The sequence below is a fragment of the Phaenicophaeus curvirostris genome (assembly GCF_032191515.1).
Source record: "Phaenicophaeus curvirostris isolate KB17595 chromosome Z unlocalized genomic scaffold, BPBGC_Pcur_1.0 scaffold_52, whole genome shotgun sequence".
NCBI lineage: Eukaryota > Metazoa > Chordata > Aves > Cuculiformes > Cuculidae > Phaenicophaeus > Phaenicophaeus curvirostris.
Genome location: NW_027206665.1, coordinates 206,278 through 230,138, shown reverse-complemented (window position 1 = coordinate 230,138; position 23,861 = coordinate 206,278). Strand labels below are relative to the sequence as shown.

Here is a 23,861-nt window from a genome sequence, read left to right as displayed (position 1 = left end):
CCTCCTCTGGACTCGTTACAACAGATCCATGTCCTTCCTGTGCTGAGGACTCCAGAACTGAACGCAGCGCTCCAGGTGAGGTTTCACAAGAGCAGAGTAGAGGGGCAGAATCACCTCCCTCGACCTGCTGGCCACGCTGCTTCTGATGCAGCCCAGGATGCAATTGGCTTTCTGGTCTGCAAGCGCACATTGCTGACTCATGTCCAATTTTTCATCCACCAGCACCCCCAAGTCCTTCTCTTCAGGGCTGCTCTCAATCCATTCTCCGCCCAGCCTGTATTTGCGCTTGGGATTCCCCCGATCCAGGTGCAGGACCTTGCGCTTGGCCTTGTTGAACTTCATGAGGTTCGCATGGGCCCATTCCTCAAGCCTGTCAAGGTCCCTCTGGATGGCATCCCTTCCCTCAAGCACCACTCAGCTTAGTGCCATCTGCAAACTTGCTGAGGGTGCATGCAATCCCAATGTCTATGTCACTGATGAAGATGTTCAACAGTATTGGACCCCCGAGGAACACCACTTGTTACTGGTTTCCATTTGGACATTGAACCATTGACTGTAACTCTCTGGATGCAACCATCCAGCCAGTTCCTTATCCACCTAACGGTCCACCCATCGAACCCATATCTCTCCAATTTAGCGACAAGGATGTTGTGTGGGACCGTGTCAAAGGCCTTACAGAAGTCCCGGTAGATGACATCCGTAGCTCTTCTCTTGTCCACCAATGCAGTTACTCCATCGTAGAAGGCCACCAGATTAGTCTGGCACGATTTGCCCTTGGTGAAGCTATCAACCTCTAAACCTGTGTACTGCTGGTTTTCAAAGACAGCTCTGTGCAATCGATCCATTTTTATACGTAGAGGGCAACCAACCCCCCCTCCCCTCCTTCCTTCCTTGCCTGTTCCTCCTCAACAGTTTATAGCCATTGATTGCAGCACTCTAGTTGTGTGTGTCATCCCACCAAGTTCCAGTGATAGTGATCAGACCATAGCTTTTCAGCTGCACAGTGGCTTCCAGCTCCTCCTGTTTGTTACCCATGCTGTGTGCATTAGTATAGCGACACTTCAGTTGGACTGTTGACTGTCTCACCTTTTTGACGGGACCTTTTTGGAGGGCTGGGGGGCATTCCTCACTACTCTAGTAGGTGCGCTCGTCCACCCTGTTGCTTGTGAGTATACAGGTGTCACGGCTTTGGACCCCACTCCCCAAGTTCATCGGTTTAAAGTGCGATTCACTAAGTCAGCCAGTCAGCCGGCGAAAATTCTCCTTCCTCTTCTAGACAGGTGGATCCCATCTCTCCCCGATAGGCTGTATACATTGAAGGACATTCCATGACCATAGAAGCCAAAGCCCTGGCGACAACATCGGCCATGAAGCCAGATGTTGATTTGCATGATGTGTCGACTTCTGCCCGCACCCCTATCCCTGACTCGCAAGACAGAGGAGAAGGTCACTTGGGCCCCTGTTCTCGTCACTTGAGCCCCAGGGCTCTGAAGTCCTGCTCAATCTTGCTCAGGCTACGCTTTACTGTGTCAATGGTGCCCACGTGGAAAAGAAGTAGGGGATAGTAGTCTGCGCTTTTAGCCAGTTGTGGCAGCCTCTCTGGGACATCCCAGGCAAGCAGCAAACTTCCCTTGACTGTATATCAGGCCAGCAGGTGGATGCCTCACTGCCTCTCAGCAGTTGCCCACTACTAGCACTCGCCACTTCCTTTTGCGGCTTTTAGTGTGTGCAGCTGGTGTGATTGCTTCCCATGAGTCTTGCTCATTGGCTTCACCCAGAAGCCAGCCAAGAAGAAGAAGCTGACGAGCTCTTCTATAAACAACTGAGAGAAGTCTCAAGATCGCTAGCTCTTGTCCTTGTGGGAGACTTCAGTCTTCCAGATGTCTGCTGGAAGTACAATACAGCAGAAAGGAAGCAGTCTAGGAGGTTCCTGGAGTGTCTGGAAGACAACTTCCTCACGCAACGGGTGAGTGGGCCGACAAGGGAAGGTGCCCTCCTGGACCTGCTGTTTGTGAACAGAGAAGGCCTTGTGGTGGATGTGAAGGTTGGAGGACGCCTGGGACAAAGCAGTCATGAGATGGTAGAATTTTCAGGTGAGGAGGGGGGTTGGCAGAACAATCACATTAAACTTCCAGAGGGCAGACTTTGGATTGTTCAGAAGGCTGGTTGACAAAGTCCCATGGGAGACAGTCCTTAAGGGCAAGGGAGCCCATGAGGGCTGGGTACTCTTCAAAAAGGAAGTCCTAGCAGCTCAGGAGCAAGCCGTCCCCATGTTCCCAAAAAGGAGCTGTCGGGGAAAAAAAACCAGCTTGGTTGAGCAGGGAGATCTTGAGGGACATCAAAAAGAAGAGGAATGTCTATGAACTTTGGAAGAAGGGACAGGCATCTTGGGTGGACTACAGGAAGGAAGTGAGATCGTGCAGAGGAGGGCTAAAGCCCAACTAGAGCTCAGATTGGCCAAGTCGGTGAAAGATAATAAAAAATCTTTCTATAAATACATTAACATTAAAATGAGGACCAGGGAGAATAATCAGTCTTTACTGGATGCGAAGGGAACAACTGTGACAAAGGATGAGGACAAGGCCGAGGTACTTAATGCTTTCTTTGCCTCAGTCTTTAATAGTAAGGAAAGTTGTTCCCTCTGTGTACATACCCAGGAGTTAGAAGAGCAGAACGAAGCTCCCACGATCCCAGAGGAGGTGGTTAGAGACTTGCTTGCCCAGCTAGACGCCCACAAGTCTATGGGGCCGGATGGGATCCATCCAAGAGTATTGAGGGAGCGGGCGGATGTGCTGGCCAAACCCCTTTCCATCACCTTCCAGCAGTCCTGGCTAACTGAGGAAGTTCCACTTCACTGGAGGCTGGCTGATGTTGTGCCCATCTACAAGAAGGGTCAGAGGGAGGACACAGGAAGCTACAGGCTTGTCGGTCTGACCTCAGTGCTGGGAAAAGTCATGGAACAGGTGATCTTGAGTGCTATCATGAAGCACATGCAAGAGAACCGGGTGATCAGGCCCAGTCAACACGGGTTCATGAAAGGCAGGTCTTGCCAAACTAACCTGATCTCCTTCTATGACCAAATGACTCGCCTACTGGACGAGGGAAAGGCTGTGGATGTGGTCTTCCTGGACTTCAGTAAAGCCTTTGACACAGTTCCTCACAGCATTCTGCTTCGGAAACTGTCAGCCTCTGGCCTGGACAGGCGGACACTCTCCTGGGTGGAAAACTGGTTGGATGGCCGGGCCCAGAGAGTGGTGGCAAATGGAAATAACTCCAGCTGGAGGCCACTTACAAGTTTGGTTCCCCAGGGCTCAGTGCTGGATCCAGCCCTGTTCAATGTCTTTATCAATGACCTGGATGAAGGCATCGAGTGCACCCTTAGCAAGTTTGCGGACGACACTAAGCTGGGTGGAAGTGTGGATCTGCTGGAGGGTAGGGAGGCTCTGCAAAGGGATCTGACCAGTCCACTGGGATGAGACCAGTGGGATTAGGTTTAAGAAGGCCAAATGCCGAGTCCTGCACTTGGGGCACAAAAACCCTATGCAGTGCTACAGACTAGGAGAAGACTGGCTGGAAAGCTGCCTGGAGGAGAAGGACCTGGGGGGTGTTGGTTCACAGCGACTGAACATGAGCCAGCGGTGTGCCCAGGTGGCCAAGAAGGCCAATGGCATCTTGGCTTGTATCAGAAACGGCGTGTCCAGCAGGTCCAGGGACATAAAGGGTCATTGGACACTGGAACAGGCTGCCCAGGGAGGTGGTTGAATCACCGTCCCTGGATGTATTTAAAAGGCAGGTGGATGAGGTGCTGAGGGGCATGGCTTAGTGTCAGATAGGAATGGTTGGACTCGATGATCCTGGGGGTCTTTTCCAACCTAGTGATTCTGTGATTCATCCACCGCCAAGACTTTGTATATGTTGCTGGTTGGTACATATGAGGAAGTGGCGGGGAAGTGATATTCTGCGGGCATAAAGATTCCAGTATCGCATGTATGCTGGGGCGAGTGGCCGATGCCTTGGTGTACTTGCAATATCAGCGGCAAGCACAGAACAAACGGCCGACGTTCTCATGCTTGCTAGCTTGTTGAGACCTTGGAATCTTTATTAAGACCCCTGGGTTAATAGGAAAGGAATGCACTAGGCGGAAAGCATGAAGATAAGGGCCACATCTGTGGGAAAACAGGGGGTTGCACTCTGTCGCTGTACTGCGGGATTCTCACGGGTGGAAATCCCCTGGGATAGCTGTTACTGGACACAGAGGCACTATATAAGGTTTGCATCCTGTCAATAAAGTTGATCTCTTTTGTTACCTCATCGACGGGGTCCGTGCCTTAATCGCTACAAACGGTGCCCAACTTGAGAAGGACCCACACCTCTCAGGGCAAACCCTGATATTCAGGGTCAGAACCGCTGGATAGAAGTGGCCGTAGCGACGCCCAGTTGGACGGATTTTGGCCAGTGTGGAGCACTGAAGCAGTCCGGACGAGTAAGAGCCTTGCAAAAAGGTGAGCAACTGGGAACTCAGGAATAATGGGGTCCTCGCTGTCCGTGGAGGAGCAGAGTACACTAGTTATCTTAAAATCAAGATTAAAGTAACAGGATGTTAAGTATGCTGCGCGATGACTCAGGACTTTATTAAAATGGATACAGGGTCAGGATCCAGGTTTAGATTTGACTCCTGCATATGATATAAAAGTCTGGGATACCGCGGGACTTAAGCTGTGGGACATGGCTACCAGGGACGACCCTGGGGCGGTAAGCCTGTTATCTACCTGGAGATTAATGATCGAATTGTCAAAACACTTGAGATCGTGCAAAGTTTTAGCAGAACCAGGAAAAAAGCAGGAGGACAGTAATATTCCGTATTCAGAGCCCAGTGCAGGGCCATCAGCAACGGCCGATAATCCCTTTGATCCGGGGCCAGCAGACCACGAAAGAACTTTGATTTATTTTTGCCTGTGGAGGTGTGGTGACCTTAACCAGCTACAAACTTGCCCTTTGATTTGTTCGCAGGAGGCCGGAGACATGAAAACCTGTAGAGAAAGTACTAACTGTACTAAGGGGGGGCTGCCCGCCGCCACTGTTGCCGCCGCTTTCTGTAGTGCAGACAGTTTCGGAAACGACGTTGGTAGCAGTTCAAGAATCAAGCCAGTTTAAATAATGCATGTTTACAACAGGCACTGCTTTTTGGCTTATCAAATGCTTATAAAGATATCGGATATCAGAAAGTTGAAACAGGCACGAACCGTATATGGCATTTGTAGACAGACTGAAGAGATACGGTGCTAGGTGAATTAACAATTGATGAACAGGATAACAATTGTTTAGACTTTTAGCAATTAGTCAGCTCGAAATAAGCACAAAGAAAGGACTAACACTTAAGGGTAAACAGAACAGTAATAATTTAGCCAAAGCAACTGACACTTAAAGAACAGCAGAATAGAAGCTGCTCACGCTTAAGGAATACACAGGATGACAGTTGTTTAGCTAAAGCAACATATTTCTATAAGCCTTTATGTAGGAAGGGGGTCTGTTGCTAGATGATTTCTGATAAGCAAGAGAAGTCATCTGGACCTGTGATAGGAGCGGAAACTAACACTGACAAGAATGGCAAGGATCCGGAGAACATGCGCACAGATTGAAGTTAAAGGAAGTTAAAACAATCGACTTCATCCCTGAGAAGACACTGCACAGGCACAAACAGGAAGAAGACTCTTCTCAAACTCATTATAATAAGAAGCGGGGAAAGGTTATGAATATGTATAGGCATTTTTGGAATATGTAACGGTTTACTGTATAAAGCCAAGACAAGTTGCCATGATAGGCACGCACATTTTCTTTGAGAAATAATTCTCCCGTGCATCTCAGCGCTGAATAAACATACCTACTTTATAACTTCATAAGTTATAGAGTCTTGACTCCGCGTGTCAGAAGGATGCGCTCGACAAGCAGATAGACAACCGAGCAGTTACAGAAGCCTTAATTTTGCAATCAGCGATAAAAAATCCTAATGACGAATGTAGAAAGATAAGGTGCGATCTGAAAAATCCTACAACAACAGCTGGGACCATTAACCTATCAAGCACAGCTGATGGCTGCTGCCCTGACTGTACACCAGGACAGGAAGACGTTCTGTTATAGATGCAGCAAGGAGAGACATTTTAAAAGAGACTGCCACACGCAATGCCAGGAGAGAGGACCTAAAATCTGCCCTCAGTGTGGAAAGGGTAAACATTTTGCCAATTGGTGTAGATTAAAATGGGATAAGAATGGGACAGTATTGTCGAAAAACCAGGGGCAAAGCATGGTTCGGAGGTGCGTACCGACACAGATGCCTCCATGGCAAACAGCAGCTCTCACCTCAGAGCAAGAACCAGAGGCAGCAGGGAGATAGACGTGATCACCACCATCGCAGAGGTGCTGCAATCATCCACAGTTCACACAATACCACAGAACATAAAAAGACCATTGCGGAGTGGCTCTAGTGCCTTGTTATTAGAGGGCTTATCAATAACTCGGCTGGGAATCTTTGTTTTACCTGGGGTCATAGATGCAGGCTTTACTGGAATAATTCAAGCAAGGGCATGGACGCCGTCTACATTAGTATTAATACCAAAGGATAGCCATATAGTACAATTAATTTTGTTCAAAGCAGCTGCGTTCCAAGCTGACTCTAGAGAGCATGGCTCGCAAAGATTTGGGTCCAGGGGAATCCCAGAAATACATTTGGTTTAGTCCTTACAAACTCAGCATCCTATGTTGAAGAGCATATTAATTAAAAAAAAAAAAAAAGGCAGGTAGGGGGAAGCCAGAACATCTCAAAATGCCTGTAGTGCAACCCCTTGTTGTGCACGTTCCACTAATCTTGGGGGGGAGAGATGTGTTAAGTACAATGGGAATAGGCATTGGAACCATGAACAAGTGAAAAATTGGGTGCATTGCAGAGGTTAGTGGAGGAGCAAATAGATCACGGGCATATAGACCCATTTAAGAGTCCTTGGAACACACCAGTATTTGTGATAAAAAAGAAATCTGGAAAATGGCGTTTATTACATGACTTTTCTAGACAAACTACAGGAGGCATTAAATAAGCAGGCAGGCAATATCGCCGCTAGAGAAGTGTTGCTTAAACAATTAGCCTTAGAGAATGCAAAAAACGGACTTAGTGCACTGTTAATTGCATGATCACCTGTTACAAAGATTGCTTGTTTTACCGGAACTGACTGATGCCGCCTTTACGAGAGCAATGCAAGTAATGGCTTGGATGCCTGTGCCTCCTGGCTTTATACCAAAGGGCACTAGAATCACTCATCTGATTTGTTTTCCAGCAATTGCACCCCATGCAGGAAATCGCATACAGGGAGATGGAAGGTAAACAAGCAAACAAGCAGATTTACCTCGGGAAGACCCAGGAAACAGGACAAGAGGGAATGGCCTCAAGCTCCACCAGGGGCAGTTCAGGCTTGACATCAGGAAAAAAATTTTCACAGAAAGGGTCATTGGGCACTGGAACAGGCGGCCCAGGGAGGTGGTTGAGTCACCTTCCCTGGAGGCGTTTAGAGGATGGCTGGATGAGGTGCTGAGGGGCATGGTTTAGTGATTGGTAGGAATGGTTGGACTCAATGATCCAGTGGGTCTTTTCCAACCTAGTGATTCTGTGTGTGATTTGGAGTTATGGGACATATCTTCCCAAGTAACTGTTATGTGTGATGGAGCCCTGCTTTCCTGGAAATGGCTGAACACCAGCCTGGCAATGGGAAGTCATGAATTAATTCCTTATTTTGCTTTTTTCTTGCATGCACATCTTTTGCTTTTCCTATTAAACTGTCTTTATCTCAACCCACGAGTTTTCTCACTTTTACCCTTCTGATTCTCCCCCGCTCCCACTGGGTGGAGAGTCTGCGAGTGGCTGTGTGGGGCTTAGCTTCCGGCTGGGTTTAAACCACAACAGTAATGCTTAAGGATTCCAATAAGAATTTTGTGAGGGATGGTATCAAAGGTCTTAGAGAAGTTCAGGTAGATGACATCCATAGCTCTTCCCTTATCCACCGATGCGGTTGCTCCATCATAGGAGGCTACCAGATTAGTTTGGCACAATTTTCCCTTGGTGAACTGTTGGCTGTCTCTAATCACCTCCCTGTCTTCAGTTTGTTTAGACATGCCAATATTAAACAAGTAACAAACAGTTTGCTTATATAAGAACAAGTTGTGTAATTACTTATCTATAATATATACAATATAATCATTACTAAATACATTTTTAAAATCATGTGTGCCTATATTTATTCCATAATGGTATGAGAGACAATGCATTTCCCGTGTGTGATCTGAATAGAAAATACTTGTGGTACTTTAAAGTCCAGTCCCCTGATTAAGCCATCTCGAGTCTGTAAAGTTCTATGTACTCAAGAGATGTCATTGGGCAGAAGTCACAAGTCCACTGTGCTTGATGAGTTGCTGCTGAGTTAACTCAGGATAAGTGATTTTAAAGATTTACCTTAAATACGTCTTGTGTCTCTTCAACTTTGAAGCAAATATCTGTTTGGGCTTTTTTAATTACCCTCTCTAAGAGGAGGGCTGCATACTAATACCAGGGTGGAACTTCACCAATGTTCTATTTTTTTCTTGACAGCTGGAAGATGGACACACTTTATTTGACTATGACGTTGGACTAAATGACATAGTTCAGCTTTTGATACGCTCTGAATCTGAAGCTCCTACCACTTCTGTGACAAATCACAGTGGAGAGGTCAATTCCTGTGTTGTTTCCAACTGTAAAAACAAAGTCAAAAGAGCCGCAAGCAGCAGATCACCAAATCAGCCATCAACATCAGCTCATTTGTTTCTTATAGATCCTGGCATTGGATTGTACAAGGTATGTGCAAGTTTTGGAAGGAGGGGCCTTATTTTTCCATCTATTTTCATTGCTTATACAGGCCTGCATCTTCAAACAGTTTTCTTTCATGACCAGCTTTATGTCAGTGGGACTGAGAGAGTCGAGATTAGTTTGCACCATGCAGATTAAAATAATACTTAAACTGAGTTAACAAATCATTTAGTTAGAAGCTAACACTGGAAAAGGATGCCCCTAAGGAGGCGATTTGTTTAAAATTATTGCAGGGTAACTAAAACAGTGATGATTTCATCTATAATATTCAACATAATCTCTACCACTTCTTCAAAATAGGTTTCAAAAATGCCTACCCTTTCAGAGACAGCTTGCTTTAAAGAGAGGAACACTACCATCAGCAAGTTGATATACGAGGTCTGACACAAAAGAAAATGAGACTGCCTATAACTCTTTTTTACAAATTAACAAAATCAACTATGATCACCTTCAGAATAGTTCCCTTCTGAGTTGACACACAGCTGCATATGATGCTGCCAACATTCAAAGCAATTTCACAGATCATTTTCTGAAAGGCTGTTGAGGACCTCTGGCATTTTTGTTTTCACATCATCTACTAGCAAAAAAACCAGGTTCCTTTGAGCACTGACTTGATCTTTGGGATCTCTTCACTGTAAGCCTCAATCAATAATGAAAAAGCTTCCATTGCGGATTTCTTCAGTTTCACAAGGGCTTCTACAGGTACGTTGGCCAGAAAAGAAAGACAAAAGAATTTGTACCCCCCTGATAAATAGGCCAGGAGATTGGTGACAGCTGACACGGAGAAGGCAGAGGCACTCAACAATTGGTTTGCCTCTGTTTTCCCTTGGCTCTTCCCACATCTCTCAAGTCCCTGAATCTCAAGGCAGGCACTGGGGGAATGAAGTCCCTCCAATGGCAGAAGTCAGGTTTGAGACTTCAATTTGTGCAGTTTTGTGAGAATTGTTTCAAGTTCGTTTCACCTCAGGAAGCTAAACCAGCGGTTCCCGTGGCCAGTTCAAAACATGGGACGCTAGCAGTGGCAGTTGCTGTCGCGTGCCGAGAAGAGTGCAAGGTTCTTATGAGGTCCACCGGGGGGGAGTCTGAGGGGGTTGCTGGGCCCCCAACACCCTTGCGTTGTGCGTAAGAGGCACCAGCTGGCAGGCGACAGGTCTCGCGACAGAGGCGGGTGTGAGTTGGGCGATGCCGGCGGTCCCCGCGGGCAGTTCAAACCGTGGGAAGCGACATATAACCGGCCCCTAGGGAGCACCAGAGGCCAGGGCATGCAAACAGGGAGCGGTCCCTGAGGGGAGGGGTGCAGCAGTTCCCGAGAGAAGGGCTGCACACTCTACCAGTTGCCGGCTGCCACCTGCTCAGCTCACCTGCAGGCTTAGGCTGCAGCCTCAACAGTCGCCCCAACTAACTGGTGGCTGTGCAAGCCTACCCACAGGCTTGGGGCCTCCAGGGAGTTAGAAATCAGTGAGTTGGGATCATCGGAAGCTTGGTGGCAGAGACCTGCTCTGCAGCAGCCAGGAACCATCTACCCAGCCAGGCTATCCCAGGACGAGTGGAGGCAGCCACCCAGACGGAGCTTCCTACCACAGAAGCTGCTGTCCAGGTGGAGGGCTGCAAAGACTGCACCCCACACTCCTGGATGGAGGAGGGTGCAAGCTCCACCTGTGCAGGGTGTGCTCCAGTGGAGTCACTCTGGCAGCAGGTGGCAGAGCTGCAGGAGGAAGTCAGCAGGTTATGCTGTATTAGGGAGAGGGGGACAAGAAATAGGGTATTATTTGAGGCGTTGCAGGAAGAAATATTAGGGCTCCATGGCACTGACCTCCAAGCAATCCAAGAACAAAGAGCTTCAGCAGCAAACAGACAGCACTTGGAGAAGGAGGCGCCATGGTCTCTGGTGACGCATGGCAATGGGATATTTTAGCGATTAAGACACCGACTGTTACATAAACCGTTACATATTCCAAAAATGCCTATACATATTCATAACCTTTCCCCGCTTCTTATTATAATGAGTTTGAGAAGAGTCTTCTTCCTGTTTGTGCCTGTGCAGTGTCTTCTCAGGGATGAAGTCGATTGTTTTAACTTCCTTTAACTTCAATCTGTGCGCATGTTCTCCGGATCCTTGCCATTCTTGTCAGTGTTAGTTTCCGCTCCTATCACAGGTCCAGATGACTTCTCTTGCTTATCAGAAATCATCTAGCAACAGACTCCTTTCCTACATAAAGGCTTATAGAAATATGTTGCTTTAGCTAAACAACTGTCATCCTGTGTATTCCTTAAGCGTGAGCAGCTTCTATTCTGCTGTTCTTTAAGTGTCAGTTGCTTTGGCTAAATTATTACTGTTCTGTTTACCCTTAAGTGTTAGTCCTTTCTTTGTGCTTATTTCGAGCTGACTAATTGCTAAAAGTCTAAACAATTGTTATCCTGTTCATCAATTGTTAATTCACCTAGCACCGTATCTCTTCAGTCTGTCTACAAATGCCATATACGGTTCGTGCCTGTTTCAACTTTCTGATATCCGATATCTTTATAAGCGTTTGATAAGCCAAAAAGCAGTGCCTGTTGTAAACATGCATTATTTAAACTGGCTTGATTCTTGAACTGCTACCAACGTCGTTTCCGAAACTGTCTGCACTACAGAAAGCGGCGGCAACAGTGGCGGCGGGCAGCCCCCCCTTAGTACAGTTAGTACTTTCTCTACAGGTTTTCATGTCTCCGGCCTCCTGCGAACAAATCAAAGGGCAAGTTTGTAGCTGGTTAAGGTCACCACACCTCCACAGGCAAAAATAAATCAAAGTTCTTTCGTGGTCTGCTGGCCCCGGATCAAAGGGATTATCGGCCGTTGCTGATGGCCCTGCACTGGGCTCTGAATACGGAATATTACTGTCCTCCTGCTTTTTTCCTGGTTCTGCTAAAACTTTGCACGATCTCAAGTGTTTTGACAATTCGATCATTAATCTCCAGGTAGATAACAGGCTTACCGCCCCAGGGTCGTCCCTGGTAGCCGTGTCCCACAGCTTAAGTCCCGCGGTATCCCAGACTTTTATATCATATGCAGGAGTCAAATCTAAACCTGGATCCTGACCCTGTATCCATTTTAATAAAGTCCTGAGTCATCGCGCAGCATACTTAACATCCTGTTACTTTAATCTTGATTTTAAGATAACTAGTGTACTCTGCTCCTCCACGGACAGCGAGGACCCCATTATTCCTGAGTTCCCAGTTGCTCACCTTTTTGCAAGGCTCTTACTCGTCCGGACTGCTTCAGTGCTCCACACTGGCCAAAATCCGTCCAACTGGGCGTCGCTACGGCCACTTCTATCCAGCGGTTCTGACCCTGAATATCAGGGTTTGCCCTGAGAGGTGTGGGTCCTTCTCAAGTTGGGCACCGTTTGTAGCGATTAAGGCACGGACCCCGTCGATGAGGTAACAAAAGAGATCAACTTTATTGACAGGATGCAAACCTTATATAGTGCCTCTGTGTCCAGTAACAGCTATCCCAGGGGATTTCCACCCGTGAGAATCCCGCAGTACAGCGACAGAGTGCAACCCCCTGTTTTCCCACAGATGTGGCCCTTATCTTCATGCTTTCCGCCTAGTGCATTCCTTTCCTATTAACCCAGGGGTCTTAATAAAGATTCCAAGGTCTCAACAAGCTAGCAAGCATGAGAACGTCGGCCGTTTGTTCTGTGCTTGCCGCTGATATTGCAAGTACACCAAGGCATCGGCCACTCGCCCCAGCATACATGCGATACTGGAATCTTTATGCCCGCAGAATATCACTTCCCCGCCACTTCCTCATATGTACCAACCAGCAACATATACAAAGTCTTGGCGGTGGATGAATCACAGAATCACTAGGTTGGAAAAGACCCCCAGGATCATCGAGTCCAACCATTCCTATCTGACACTAAGCCATGCCCCTCAGCACCTCATCCACCTGCCTTTTAAATACATCCAGGGACGGTGATTCAACCACCTCCCTGGGCAGCCTGTTCCAGTGTCCAATGACCCTTTATGTCCCTGGACCTGCTGGACACGCCGTTTCTGATACAAGCCAAGATGCCATTGGCCTTCTTGGCCACCTGGGCACACCGCTGGCTCATGTTCAGTCGCTGTGAACCAACACCCCCCAGGTCCTTCTCCTCCAGGCAGCTTTCCAGCCAGTCTTCTCCTAGTCTGTAGCACTGCATAGGGTTTTTGTGCCCCAAGTGCAGGACTCGGCATTTGGCCTTCTTAAACCTAATCCCACTGGTCTCATCCCAGTGGACTGGTCAGATCCCTTTGCAGAGCCTCCCTACCCTCCAGCAGATCCACACTTCCACCCAGCTTAGTGTCGTCCGCAAACTTGCTAAGGGTGCACTCGATGCCTTCATCCAGGTCATTGATAAAGACATTGAACAGGGCTGGATCCAGCACTGAGCCCTGGGGAACCAAACTTGTAAGTGGCCTCCAGCTGGAGTTATTTCCATTTGCCACCACTCTCTGGGCCCGGCCATCCAACCAGTTTTCCACCCAGGAGAGTGTCCGCCTGTCCAGGCCAGAGGCTGACAGTTTCCGAAGCAGAATGCTGTGAGGAACTGTGTCAAAGGCTTTACTGAAGTCCAGGAAGACCACATCCACAGCCTTTCCCTCGTCCAGTAGGCGAGTCATTTGGTCATAGAAGGAGATCAGGTTAGTTTGGCAAGACCTGCCTTTCATGAACCCGTGTTGACTGGGCCTGATCACCCGGTTCTCTTGCATGTGCTTCATGATAGCACTCAAGATCACCTGTTCCATGACTTTTCCCAGCACTGAGGTCAGACCGACAAGCCTGTAGCTTCCTGTGTCCTCCCTCTGACCCTTCTTGTAGATGGGCACAACATCAGCCAGCCTCCAGTGAAGTGGAACTTCCTCAGTTAGCCAGGACTGCTGGAAGGTGATGGAAAGGGGTTTGGCCAGCACATCCGCCCGCTCCCTCAATACTCTTGGATGGATCCCATCCGGCCCCATAGACTTGTGGGCGTCTAGCTGGGCAAGCAAGTCTCTAACCACCTCCTCTGGGATCGTGGGAGCTTCGTTCTGCTCTTCTAACTCCTGGGTATGTACACAGAGGGAACAACTTTCCTTACTATTAAAGACTGAGGCAAAGAAAGCATTAAGTACCTCGGCCTTGTCCTCATCCTTTGTCACAGTTGTTCCCTTCGCATCCAGTAAAGACTGATTATTCTCCCTGGTCCTCATTTTAATGTTAATGTATTTATAGAAAGATTTTTTATTATCTTTCACCGACTTGGCCAATCTGAGCTCTAGTTGGGCTTTAGCCCTCCTCTGCACGATCTCACTTCCTTCCTGTAGTCCACCCAAGATGCCTGTCCCTTCTTCCAAAGTTCATAGACATTCCTCTTCTTTTTGATGTCCCTCAAGATCTCCCTGCTCAACCAAGCTGGTTTTTTTTCCCCGACAGCTCCTTTTTGGGAACATGGGGACGGCTTGCTCCTGAGCTGCTAGGACTTCCTTTTTGAAGAGTACCCAGCCCTCATGGGCTCCCTTGCCCTTAAGGACTGTCTCCCATGGGACTTTGTCAACCAGCCTTCTGAACAATCCAAAGTCTGCCCTCTGGAAGTTTAATGTGATTGTTCTGCCAACCCCCCTCCTCACCTGAAAATTCTACCATCTCATGACTGCTTTGTCCCAGGCGTCCTCCAACCTTCACATCCACCACAAGGCCTTCTCTGTTCACAAACAGCAGGTCCAGGAGGGCACCTTCCCTTGTCGGCCCACTCACCCGTTGCGTGAGGAAGTTGTCTTCCAGACACTCCAGGAACCTCCTAGACTGCTTCCTTTCTGCTGTATTGTACTTCCAGCAGACATCTGGAAGACTGAAGTCTCCCACAAGGACAAGAGCTAGCGATCTTGAGACTTCTCTCAGTTGTTTATAGAAGAGCTCGTCAGCTTCTTCTTCTTGGCTGGCTTCTGGGTGAAGCCAATGAGCAAGACTCATGGGAAGCAATCACACCAGCTGCACACACTAAAAGCCGCAAAAGGAAGTGGCGAGTGCTAGTAGTGGGCAACTGCTGAGAGGCAGTGAGGCATCCACCTGCTGGCCTGATATACAGTCAAGGGAAGTTTGCTGCTTGCCTGGGATGTCCCAGAGAGGCTGCCACAACTGGCTAAAAGCGCAGACTACTATCCCCTACTTCTTTTCCACGTGGGCACCATTGACACAGTAAAGCGTAGCCTGAGCAAGATTGAGCAGGACTTCAGAGCCCTGGGGCTCAAGTGACGAGAACAGGGGCCCAAGTGACCTTCTCCTCTGTCTTGCGAGTCAGGGATAGGGGTGCGGGCAGAAGTCGACACATCATGCAAATCAACATCTGGCTTCATGGCCGATGTTGTCGCCAGGGCTTTGGCTTCTATGGTCATGGAATGTCCTTCAATGTATACAGCCTATAGGGGAGAGATGGGATCCACCTGTCTAGAAGAGGAAGGAGAATTTTCGCCGGCTGACTGGCTGACTTAGTGAATCGCACTTTAAACCGATGAACTTGGGGAGTGGGGTCCAAAGCCGTGACACCTGTATACTCACAAGCAACAGGGTGGACGAGCGCACCTACTAGAGTAGTGAGGAATGCCCCCCAGCCCTCCAAAAAGGTCCCGTCAAAAAGGTGAGACAGTCAACAGTCCAACTGAAGTGTCGCTATACTAATGCACACAGCATGGGTAACAAACAGGAGGAGCTGGAAGCCACTGTGCAGCTGAAAAGCTATGGTCTGATCACTATCACTGGAACTTGGTGGGATGACACACACAACTAGAGTGCTGCAATCAATGGCTATAAACTGTTGAGGAGGAACAGGCAAGGAAGGAAGGAGGGGAGGGGGGGTTGGTTGCCCTCTACGTATAAAAATGGATCGATTGCACAGAGCTGTCTTTGAAAACCAGCAGTACACAGGTTTAGAGGTTGATAGCTTCACCAAGGGCAAATCGTGCCAGACTAATCTGGTGGCCTTCTACGATGGAGTAACTGCATTGGTGGACAAGAGAAGAGCTACGGATGTCATCTACCGGGACTTCTGTAAGGCCTTTGACACGGTCCCACACAACATCCTTGTCGCTAAATTGGAGAGATATGGGTTCGATGGGTGGACCGTTAGGTGGATAAGGAACTGGCTGGATGGTTGCATCCAGAGAGTTACAGTCAATGGTTCAATGTCCAAATGGAAACCAGTAACAAGTGGTGTTCCTCGGGGGTCCAATACTGTTGAACATCTTCATCAGTGACATAGACATTGGGATTGCATGCACCCTCAGCAAGTTTGCAGATGGCACTAAGCTGAGTGGTGCTTGAGGGAAGGGATGCCATCCAGAGGGACCTTGACAGGCTTGAGGAATGGGCCCATGCGAACCTCATGAAGTTCAACAAGGCCAAGCGCAAGGTCCTGCACCTGGATCGGGGGAATCCCAAGCGCAAATACAGGCTGGGCGGAGAATGGATTGAGAGCAGCCCTGAAGAGAAGGACTTGGGGGTGCTGGTGGATGAAAAATTGGACATGAGTCAGCAATGTGCGCTTGCAGACCAGAAAGCCAATTGCATCCTGGGCTGCATCAGAAGCAGCGTGGCCAGCAGGTCGAGGGAGGTGATTCTGCCCCTCTACTCTGCTCTTGTGAAACCTCACCTGGAGCGCTGCGTTCAGTTCTGGAGTCCTCAGCACAGGAAGGACATGGATCTGTTGTAACGAGTCCAGAGGAGGGCTACGAAGACGATCAGAGGGCTGGAACACCTCTCCTATGAGGAAAGGCTGAGGGAGTTGGGGTTGTTAAGCCTGGAGAAGAGAAGACTCTGGGGAGACCTTATTGCGGCCTTCCAGTACTTAAAGGGGGCTTCTAAGAAAGATGAAGAGAGACTTTTCACCAGGGCCTGTAGTGACAGGACAAGGGGCGGCGGTTTTAAACTGAAGGAGCGTAGATTTGGATTGGACATAAGGAAGAAATGCTTTATGATGAGGATGGTGAGCCACTGGAACAGGTTGCCCAGGGAAGTTGTGGATGCCCCGTCACTGGAAGTGTACAAGGTCAGGTTGGATGGGGCTTTGAGCAACCTGATCTAGTGAAAGACGTCCCGAAGTAGTTCTTATCGTATCTTATTAGTCTTTTGTAATTCTTCTGTCTAGTCAAAATATTCCCACGCCCATTTAATGTATGTCAGTAACACCCTAATAAGACGCAAATCCTGATGGTTCTTTTTTCCTTTTCCCGCCCATTGCTTTTGGAGACAAGTTAATATTTCAACTGAAGTGAGACATCCAAGTAACTCTTTCTCTGATTTCCAGCTCATTGAGGAGGTCACCCAGGCCAAACACTGCATGACTGTCCCTCAGAATCACAGAATCACTAGCCCTCGTGGCTGCGTGTGGAGCCAGCTGGGCACCCATTCTGTCTTCTCCTCGCTATCCTTTTCCCAAAAGGGCATTTCTCACAGGGATCCTGCAGACTATGTCAGATGTAATGCATGGGTGCAGGTGTTTGTTATAGATCCCAGTAAGAAAGGCACTCAGACTCCAAAAGGTATTGATTAAAATGACCTCCCACCAAGGCATGGCATGCTGTGCAGATCCCATCTTACAGGATTTTCTTAGAAGTAAACAATTCTGTTAATCATTTCTACTGTTCAAGCAAAAGGATGTTCACATAAGAATGTGCTGCATCACTTCAAGGTAAAGACAAAGACACACCACCGGTGTCATCACGAGGTACTGAGTGGGAGCCACCTACAGACTTCTCCATTACAATTAGTTTATTCTGCAGCCAAGGAATACGCGCAGCACAGCACAGCCCTGCGCCTACTCAGGTCAACTGTTATGTGGAGCACTAACTCCCCAGTGTACAATCGTCTTCCAGTTAGAACTACTACCAGGCAATCATACAGAAATATCTTCAAGCTGGAGAATTATGGGCTCAAGGATATATACTATGAAGAAAACTAACACACTGGGCACTAAAGAATGGACTGGATTTTAAAAGAACCGAGGACTCTGACCACAATAATAGCACTGTTTGTCAGGAGACCCCTTATAACCAGTGTGCTTGAGGCATCACTTTCTTTCCTACCATGATTACGTTCTGTCTATGAAAAAATTACAAAGGTATGAAAATTAAATTAAGAAAAAAATCAAATAAAACAATGTAGGAAACCAGTCTTAGTTTCCCTAACCAGACTACAGGAAAGAGTCCAGAGGCCAATAAAAGTCCAGTTACTTCAAAATAAGATATTGTGGTAGGTTGACCCTGGCCAGCAGCTAAACACACCCCCCACCCCCACCCCGCCCTGGGATGGAGAAAAGAACAAGAAGAACAAAAGTGAGAAAACTCATGGGTCGAGATAAAGGTAGTTTAATAAGGAGGGGAAGAGGAAGAAGAAAGAAAAAAAACCCCAACCAAAAAAAAAACCAAGTGATGCAAATGCAATCATGCACTACTTCCCACAAGCAGAGTGATGCCCAGCCAGTCTCTGATAAATGGCTATGTGCCCGACCAAACCTGCCTCCCATCAATTGTTACGGCTAAACATGACGTTATATGGCATACCCTTTGGCCAATTTGGGTCAGCTGTCCAGGCTGTGTCCCCAGCCAACTTCTTGCCCACCCCCAGCCTACTTCCTCGGGGTGAGCAGAGTGGGAAAAAGAGAGCCTTCACACTGTACAAGTACTGCTCAGCAATAGACAAAACATTAGTGCATTATCAAGACTGTTTTAGTCACAAATCCAAGCCACAGCACCATACGGGCTGCTAGGAATAAAGTTAACCCCATTCCAGCCAGACCCAGTACAATCTCCACCCCTTATTCCATACCATGTACGTCATGCTCAGGTCCTACGCTATTCAATACATCCTCATTAACCACCCCACTCCCCCCCACCTCCCACTTCCTGTCTGTACTGGTTTTGGCTGGGATAGAGTTAAATTTCTTCATAGTAACTTGTATGGTGCTATGTTTCGGATTTGCGGTGGAAACAGTGTTGATAACACAGAGATGTTCTTCTTTGGACACACTCTAGCACCCCAGTGTCTTTCTTGGAGTGAGGGGCCCAAAACTGAACACAGGATTTGAGGTGCCGCCTCACCAGTGCCGAGTACAGGGGGACGATCGCTTCCCTGGTCCTGCTGGCCACACCATTTCTGATACAAGCCAGGATGCTACTGTCCTCCTTGGCCACCTGGGCACACTGCCGGCTCATGTTCAGCCGGCTGTCGACCAGCACCCCTAGGCCCAGGTCCTTTCCCGCCGGACAGCTTTCCAACCACACTGCCCCAAGCCTGTACCGTTGCATGTGGTTGTTGTGACCCAGATACGGGACCCAGCACTTGGCCTTGTTGAATCTCATACAGTTGGCCTCGGCCCATCGATCCAGTCTGTCCAGATCCCTCTGCAGAGCCTTCCTTCCCTCCAGCAGATCAACACTCCCGCCCAACTTGGTGTCGACTGCAAACTTTCCAAGGGTGCACTCGATCCCGTCGTCCAGATCACTGACAAAGATATCGAAACAAAACTGGCGCCAACACTCAGCCCTGGGGAGCACTGCTTGTGTCTGGCCGCCAACTGGATTTAACTCCATTCGCCACAACACTTTGGGCCCGGCCATCCAGGCACTTTTTTACCCAGCAAAGAGTTTGCCTGTCCAAGCCACGAGCAGCTAGTTTCTCCAGGAGAATGCCGTGGGAAACGGTGTCAAAGGCTTTACTAAAGTCCAGGTAAACAACATTCACAGCCTTTCCCTCAGCCTCCAAGTGGGGTCATCTTGTCATAGAAGGAGATCAGGTTAGCCCAGCAGGACCTGCCTTTCCTAAACCCATGCTGACTGGGCCTGATCACCCAGTTGTCCTGTACGTGCTATGTGATGGCACTCAAGGCGATCTGCTCCCTAAGCTTCCCCGGCACCGAGGTCAGGCTGACAGGCCTGTAGTTCCCTAGATCCTCTTTCCGGCCCTTCTAGTAGATGAGCGTCACATTTCCTAAACTCCAGTCAACCGCGACCTCCCCGGTTGCAGAGCTCCAGTAGTGCGATTCGTCCCACCGCGTTTCAGTGGTAGCGATTAGATCATAGCTTTCCAGCTGCAGTGGCTTCCAGCCCCTCCTGCTTGTCACCCATGCTGCACGCATTGCTATTGAGACACTTCAGCTGGGCTACCTACCTTGTCACCTTTATAGAGGCACAAGCTTTAATTCCTTTGAGGCACTTCACAGGGGTTTCCTTCTTGGTTCCTAATAGATCAGCAGCCCCTGGCTCTTTTCTCTTGCTCAAAACTGCATCCTCTTCCCCCACTAAATCTAGTTTAAAGCTCTCCTTATAAATCTGGCCAGCTTGTTGGCAAAGACCACCTTGCCCCACTTGGTCAGGTGAATCCCATGAACTCCCAACAGACCCAGCTTCTCAAAGGTGGATCCATGATCACAGAAGCCAAAACCTTGAGTATGGCACCAGCCACACAGCCAAGCGCTCACCTGTTCAATTCATTTCTCCTTTCTGAACCCTTCCTCTGACTAGGAGGACAGAGAACACCATTGGTGCTCCAGATCCTTTTAACATTGCTCTGAGGGACATAGAGTCTCTTTTGATGGTTCTTAGTTGCCGCAGTATCATTAGACCCTACCTGGAATAGTAGGAACAGATGATAATATGTAGGGTTCGCCAGGCTCGGCAGCCTCTCAGTGACATCGTGACTGAGAGGCTGCCTGATAGGTGACAAACTTCTCACGCTGTTATCTGTCACGTCCAGCAATTTCTCATGTCACATTATTTTCCCATGTCCTGTTCAGTTAGCTGAACCTCAGGCCAGGGCCTAGTCATCTGCCTGTGTGCCTTAGCATTTTTCACTTTATGTACAGAGTTTCTGCTCACCCTGAACAGAGGGGATGGAAAGAAAGCCTCCTAGAAACAACTGCTAAACCCCAGATATTTCAGAAGAACGTCATCAGTGTGAAACGGGAATAAAGAAATGATTGATCAGGCCCAGCATTCTCAGAACATTGTGTCACTGCTAGTGCATTCTGTTATTTCAGTAGCCTAAGTTTTCTGGCCAATAAAGGTCAGATTTTCTTATAGTACTTGTTGACTCTACAGGTCTGCATTGGCTCAGAAACGTATAGAGTTTCTACTGAATTTGAAAGTAGCAAATTTGTTCCAGGAAGGCACTGCCTAATCTACCATAGTGGACAAGACCTAGGTCCTATCAAGAAACAGTAGAGCTGCGTCTAGTAGCAGCTGACACCATTCTTGGGGAACAAAAAGTGAGCCACCCTAACCATAAAATCAGGAGTGGTTTAAGGCAAATGCTTTCTGTCCTTGCTTTTCACTTTTCTCAATTTACAGTTTTATTACTCGTTTTAATACCGAAAGCATTATTCCAAAATTTGTTGAGCTTGGATGACCAGGATTGCTTCGGCATTTTCATTAAATTCTGTCTATCGCTTTGTCAGTACTGCTCTCCTTAACCAACATCCTAGGCACTTGGAATGTCAGACATTAATACATTCCTACATGCACATCTTTCAATCTTTCCACGCATTGCTCTGTATGGACAGTCTCTCCTCCCATCTTGTGGTCGTACGCAAGTCCCTCAGCCTTTACCAGGCTTCCTAGTCAACGATGAAAGAAGCAACAAGGAAGCTAGTGAAATAATGCACACTTATTGCAAACTGACATGCTTCTGAGCAATTTCAGCGCTATTTCTGTGCTCTGTCATACATACTGTATCTCTGATACCTCAGTGCTTTGCACCAGGAGGTGCCGGTCCATTATGATCCCAGTAAGAAAGGCACTCAGACTCTGTAAAGTATCATTTTAGAATGCTATTTATTAGAGCTAACACTATAAGGAGAGAACTCTTATGTCCCTTTAGATGTTGGAAACCCCGAGCGATGTAGCGTTGAACGGGCCTCCAACCCACGTGCAGCATGCTGGACAGACCTCATCCACAAAAGAGATTCTCCCCTTTTGGTCATTCAAGCTATAATAGGATTCTCTTGCAAGAAAACAAACCTGTTTATAGTTTCTACGATGTTTGCATGAGAACTCCTTGCTGCACTGTTAGATAAAGGCAAGGCCGTGCAGAGGGCTTAATCACTTACTGATACCAGGTGAGAGCTGCCTGCAGGCTCCTCTGTTACGATGAGCTGGCCGAGTTTATCCTGCAACCAAGGGATTTGTGCAGTGCAGCACAGCACAGGTTTGGGACAACTCGGGTTAACTGTACTATGGATCACTAACACCTCAATGTACAATGGCCCTCTGGTCAGGGTCACCTACATTCCAATCCTTGAGCCACATACAGCTTACCTTCCCAAGGTTATTATAAATTACAGATTATACTAGTAAACCGTCCAGCTAAGAAAGTTTTGGTTTGGTTTGGTTTTAATGTACTGTAACAACTTTTGGTAAGAACCCAATGTAATCTATTTGCCAGGTATGGCCAGGAACAGGGCCTCGTTGAATCTGCCCATAAAGCTGCTGAGGCAACTTTTAAGCTTACAGACTGCACACCGCTGTACTAGTTCATGTTCTTTTGTTTATAGATGCTGGTCTTTGGACGTAGTAAGAATAAATATCCATCTCTGTCACTGTCCTACTGCCTGATTAAGGATATAAATTAAACCATACACATCTGTGGCAAACTAAACTGCCCTCATTTAAAAAAACCTCTAAAAACATAATACAGCCCCTGAAGCTATTCGGCCTTATAAATGTATCCCAGAAAAATGAGTTTTATAATTGTTCTATCTATGTATCAGTACAGAGCCTGCTTATTAAACATTTTGGAAATGCACAGTTCTCTTATTCTCTTGCATGCATCATCGTGTGGTAAAACAAGTTTGTTCATGCCCTGAGGTTGGCTGCTATGTTAATGTGTTATCTTTTGGGCTCAGATTTTCTGTGGTTTTGTTTGTAGTTTGTTTGGGTTTGGGTTTTTTGAAAGGGGCATTTAAATGGTCTTTAGAAGGTAAATTCCCTTCTTTACGTAAAAAATAAATAAATAAATTAGAAAAGGATGCTTTGCAAATAAAGTAAAACTAAAAATACATCTGTGAAACATTCCTGTTAAAATATTATTTCCGAAGTGAGAGTGAAAAGTAGTTTCCCCGATTTGATTTTACAGTAATCGAACCTAGTCTGAGCACTTTTAGAATTTACTTTAAACTTTGCATCTTGGAGTCCTCTTCCATATGCCTTCTCTTCGTCACTTGGTATGGCTCCATAGCAGTTCTACTGCAATAATGTTTTCTTATATTTGGCGTACAGTGTACAAAGGTGTTCCTTAAGTGGGGCTCTTTGATGCTATTTTAATCCAGTTAATATTTCAAAGAAAATAACTGTTTACACGCTACAGTTTTTAAAGGACTGCCTGCGTAACCAAAGTGATGCATACCTCTGAGGTTTAACTCAAATCACAGGAAAAGCCTTGTATTGTTGAAGTAACATGTTTTTAATTAGTTGAAGGGCTGAGAAAATGTGTTAGGATAATGAATGAATGAAACGTGCTCTACTACAGAGTAGTTTCATCACTTACTACCAGCACTGTTGTGAGCACAGAAAGGAGAAAAGTCATGAGAGACTTCTGTTTCTTACAGTTGAAAGATTTATGGAAGCACCAGTCTTGATTGGTTATGATAGCAGCCTTGTTAGACTTGACGAGCCCATCTTCCTCCCCCCTCTCCTTTCTCAAACATTGAAGGATTCAGTAGCAGCACAGGTCAAAAAGAATCAGGGTTAAGTAATCATTCCAATCTGGAAGTCCAGGGAAATCTTAAAACCTGGTTGTGGGCTAATACTTTAAGTATACCTACTTATTTTAGTCATAAGGAACAATTCCATGAAGCAAGAAAAAAAGTTCAAGGGAAAGAGACGCTAAGCTAATTTGCAGGTTAAAAAACAAAAATCAGCCTCAACTTTTAAAAATATACTTTTTACAAATTGCATTCATAACAGATCTTATTAAGAGAGGAGG

General features: G+C 47.3%; 1 protein-coding gene across 1 annotated transcript in view; it reads left to right on the top strand.

The window, feature by feature from the left end:
• Positions 1-23,861, top strand: part of LOC138733859 (E3 ubiquitin-protein ligase UHRF2-like) — a 67,683-nt gene that overhangs the window by 18,982 nt on the left and 24,840 nt on the right. Inside the window, exon 2 of the mRNA XM_069881365.1 lies at positions 8,630-8,872. Within this exon, the coding sequence (XP_069737466.1) occupies positions 8,630-8,872 (243 nt within the window). The remainder of the gene's footprint in view (positions 1-8,629; positions 8,873-23,861) is intronic.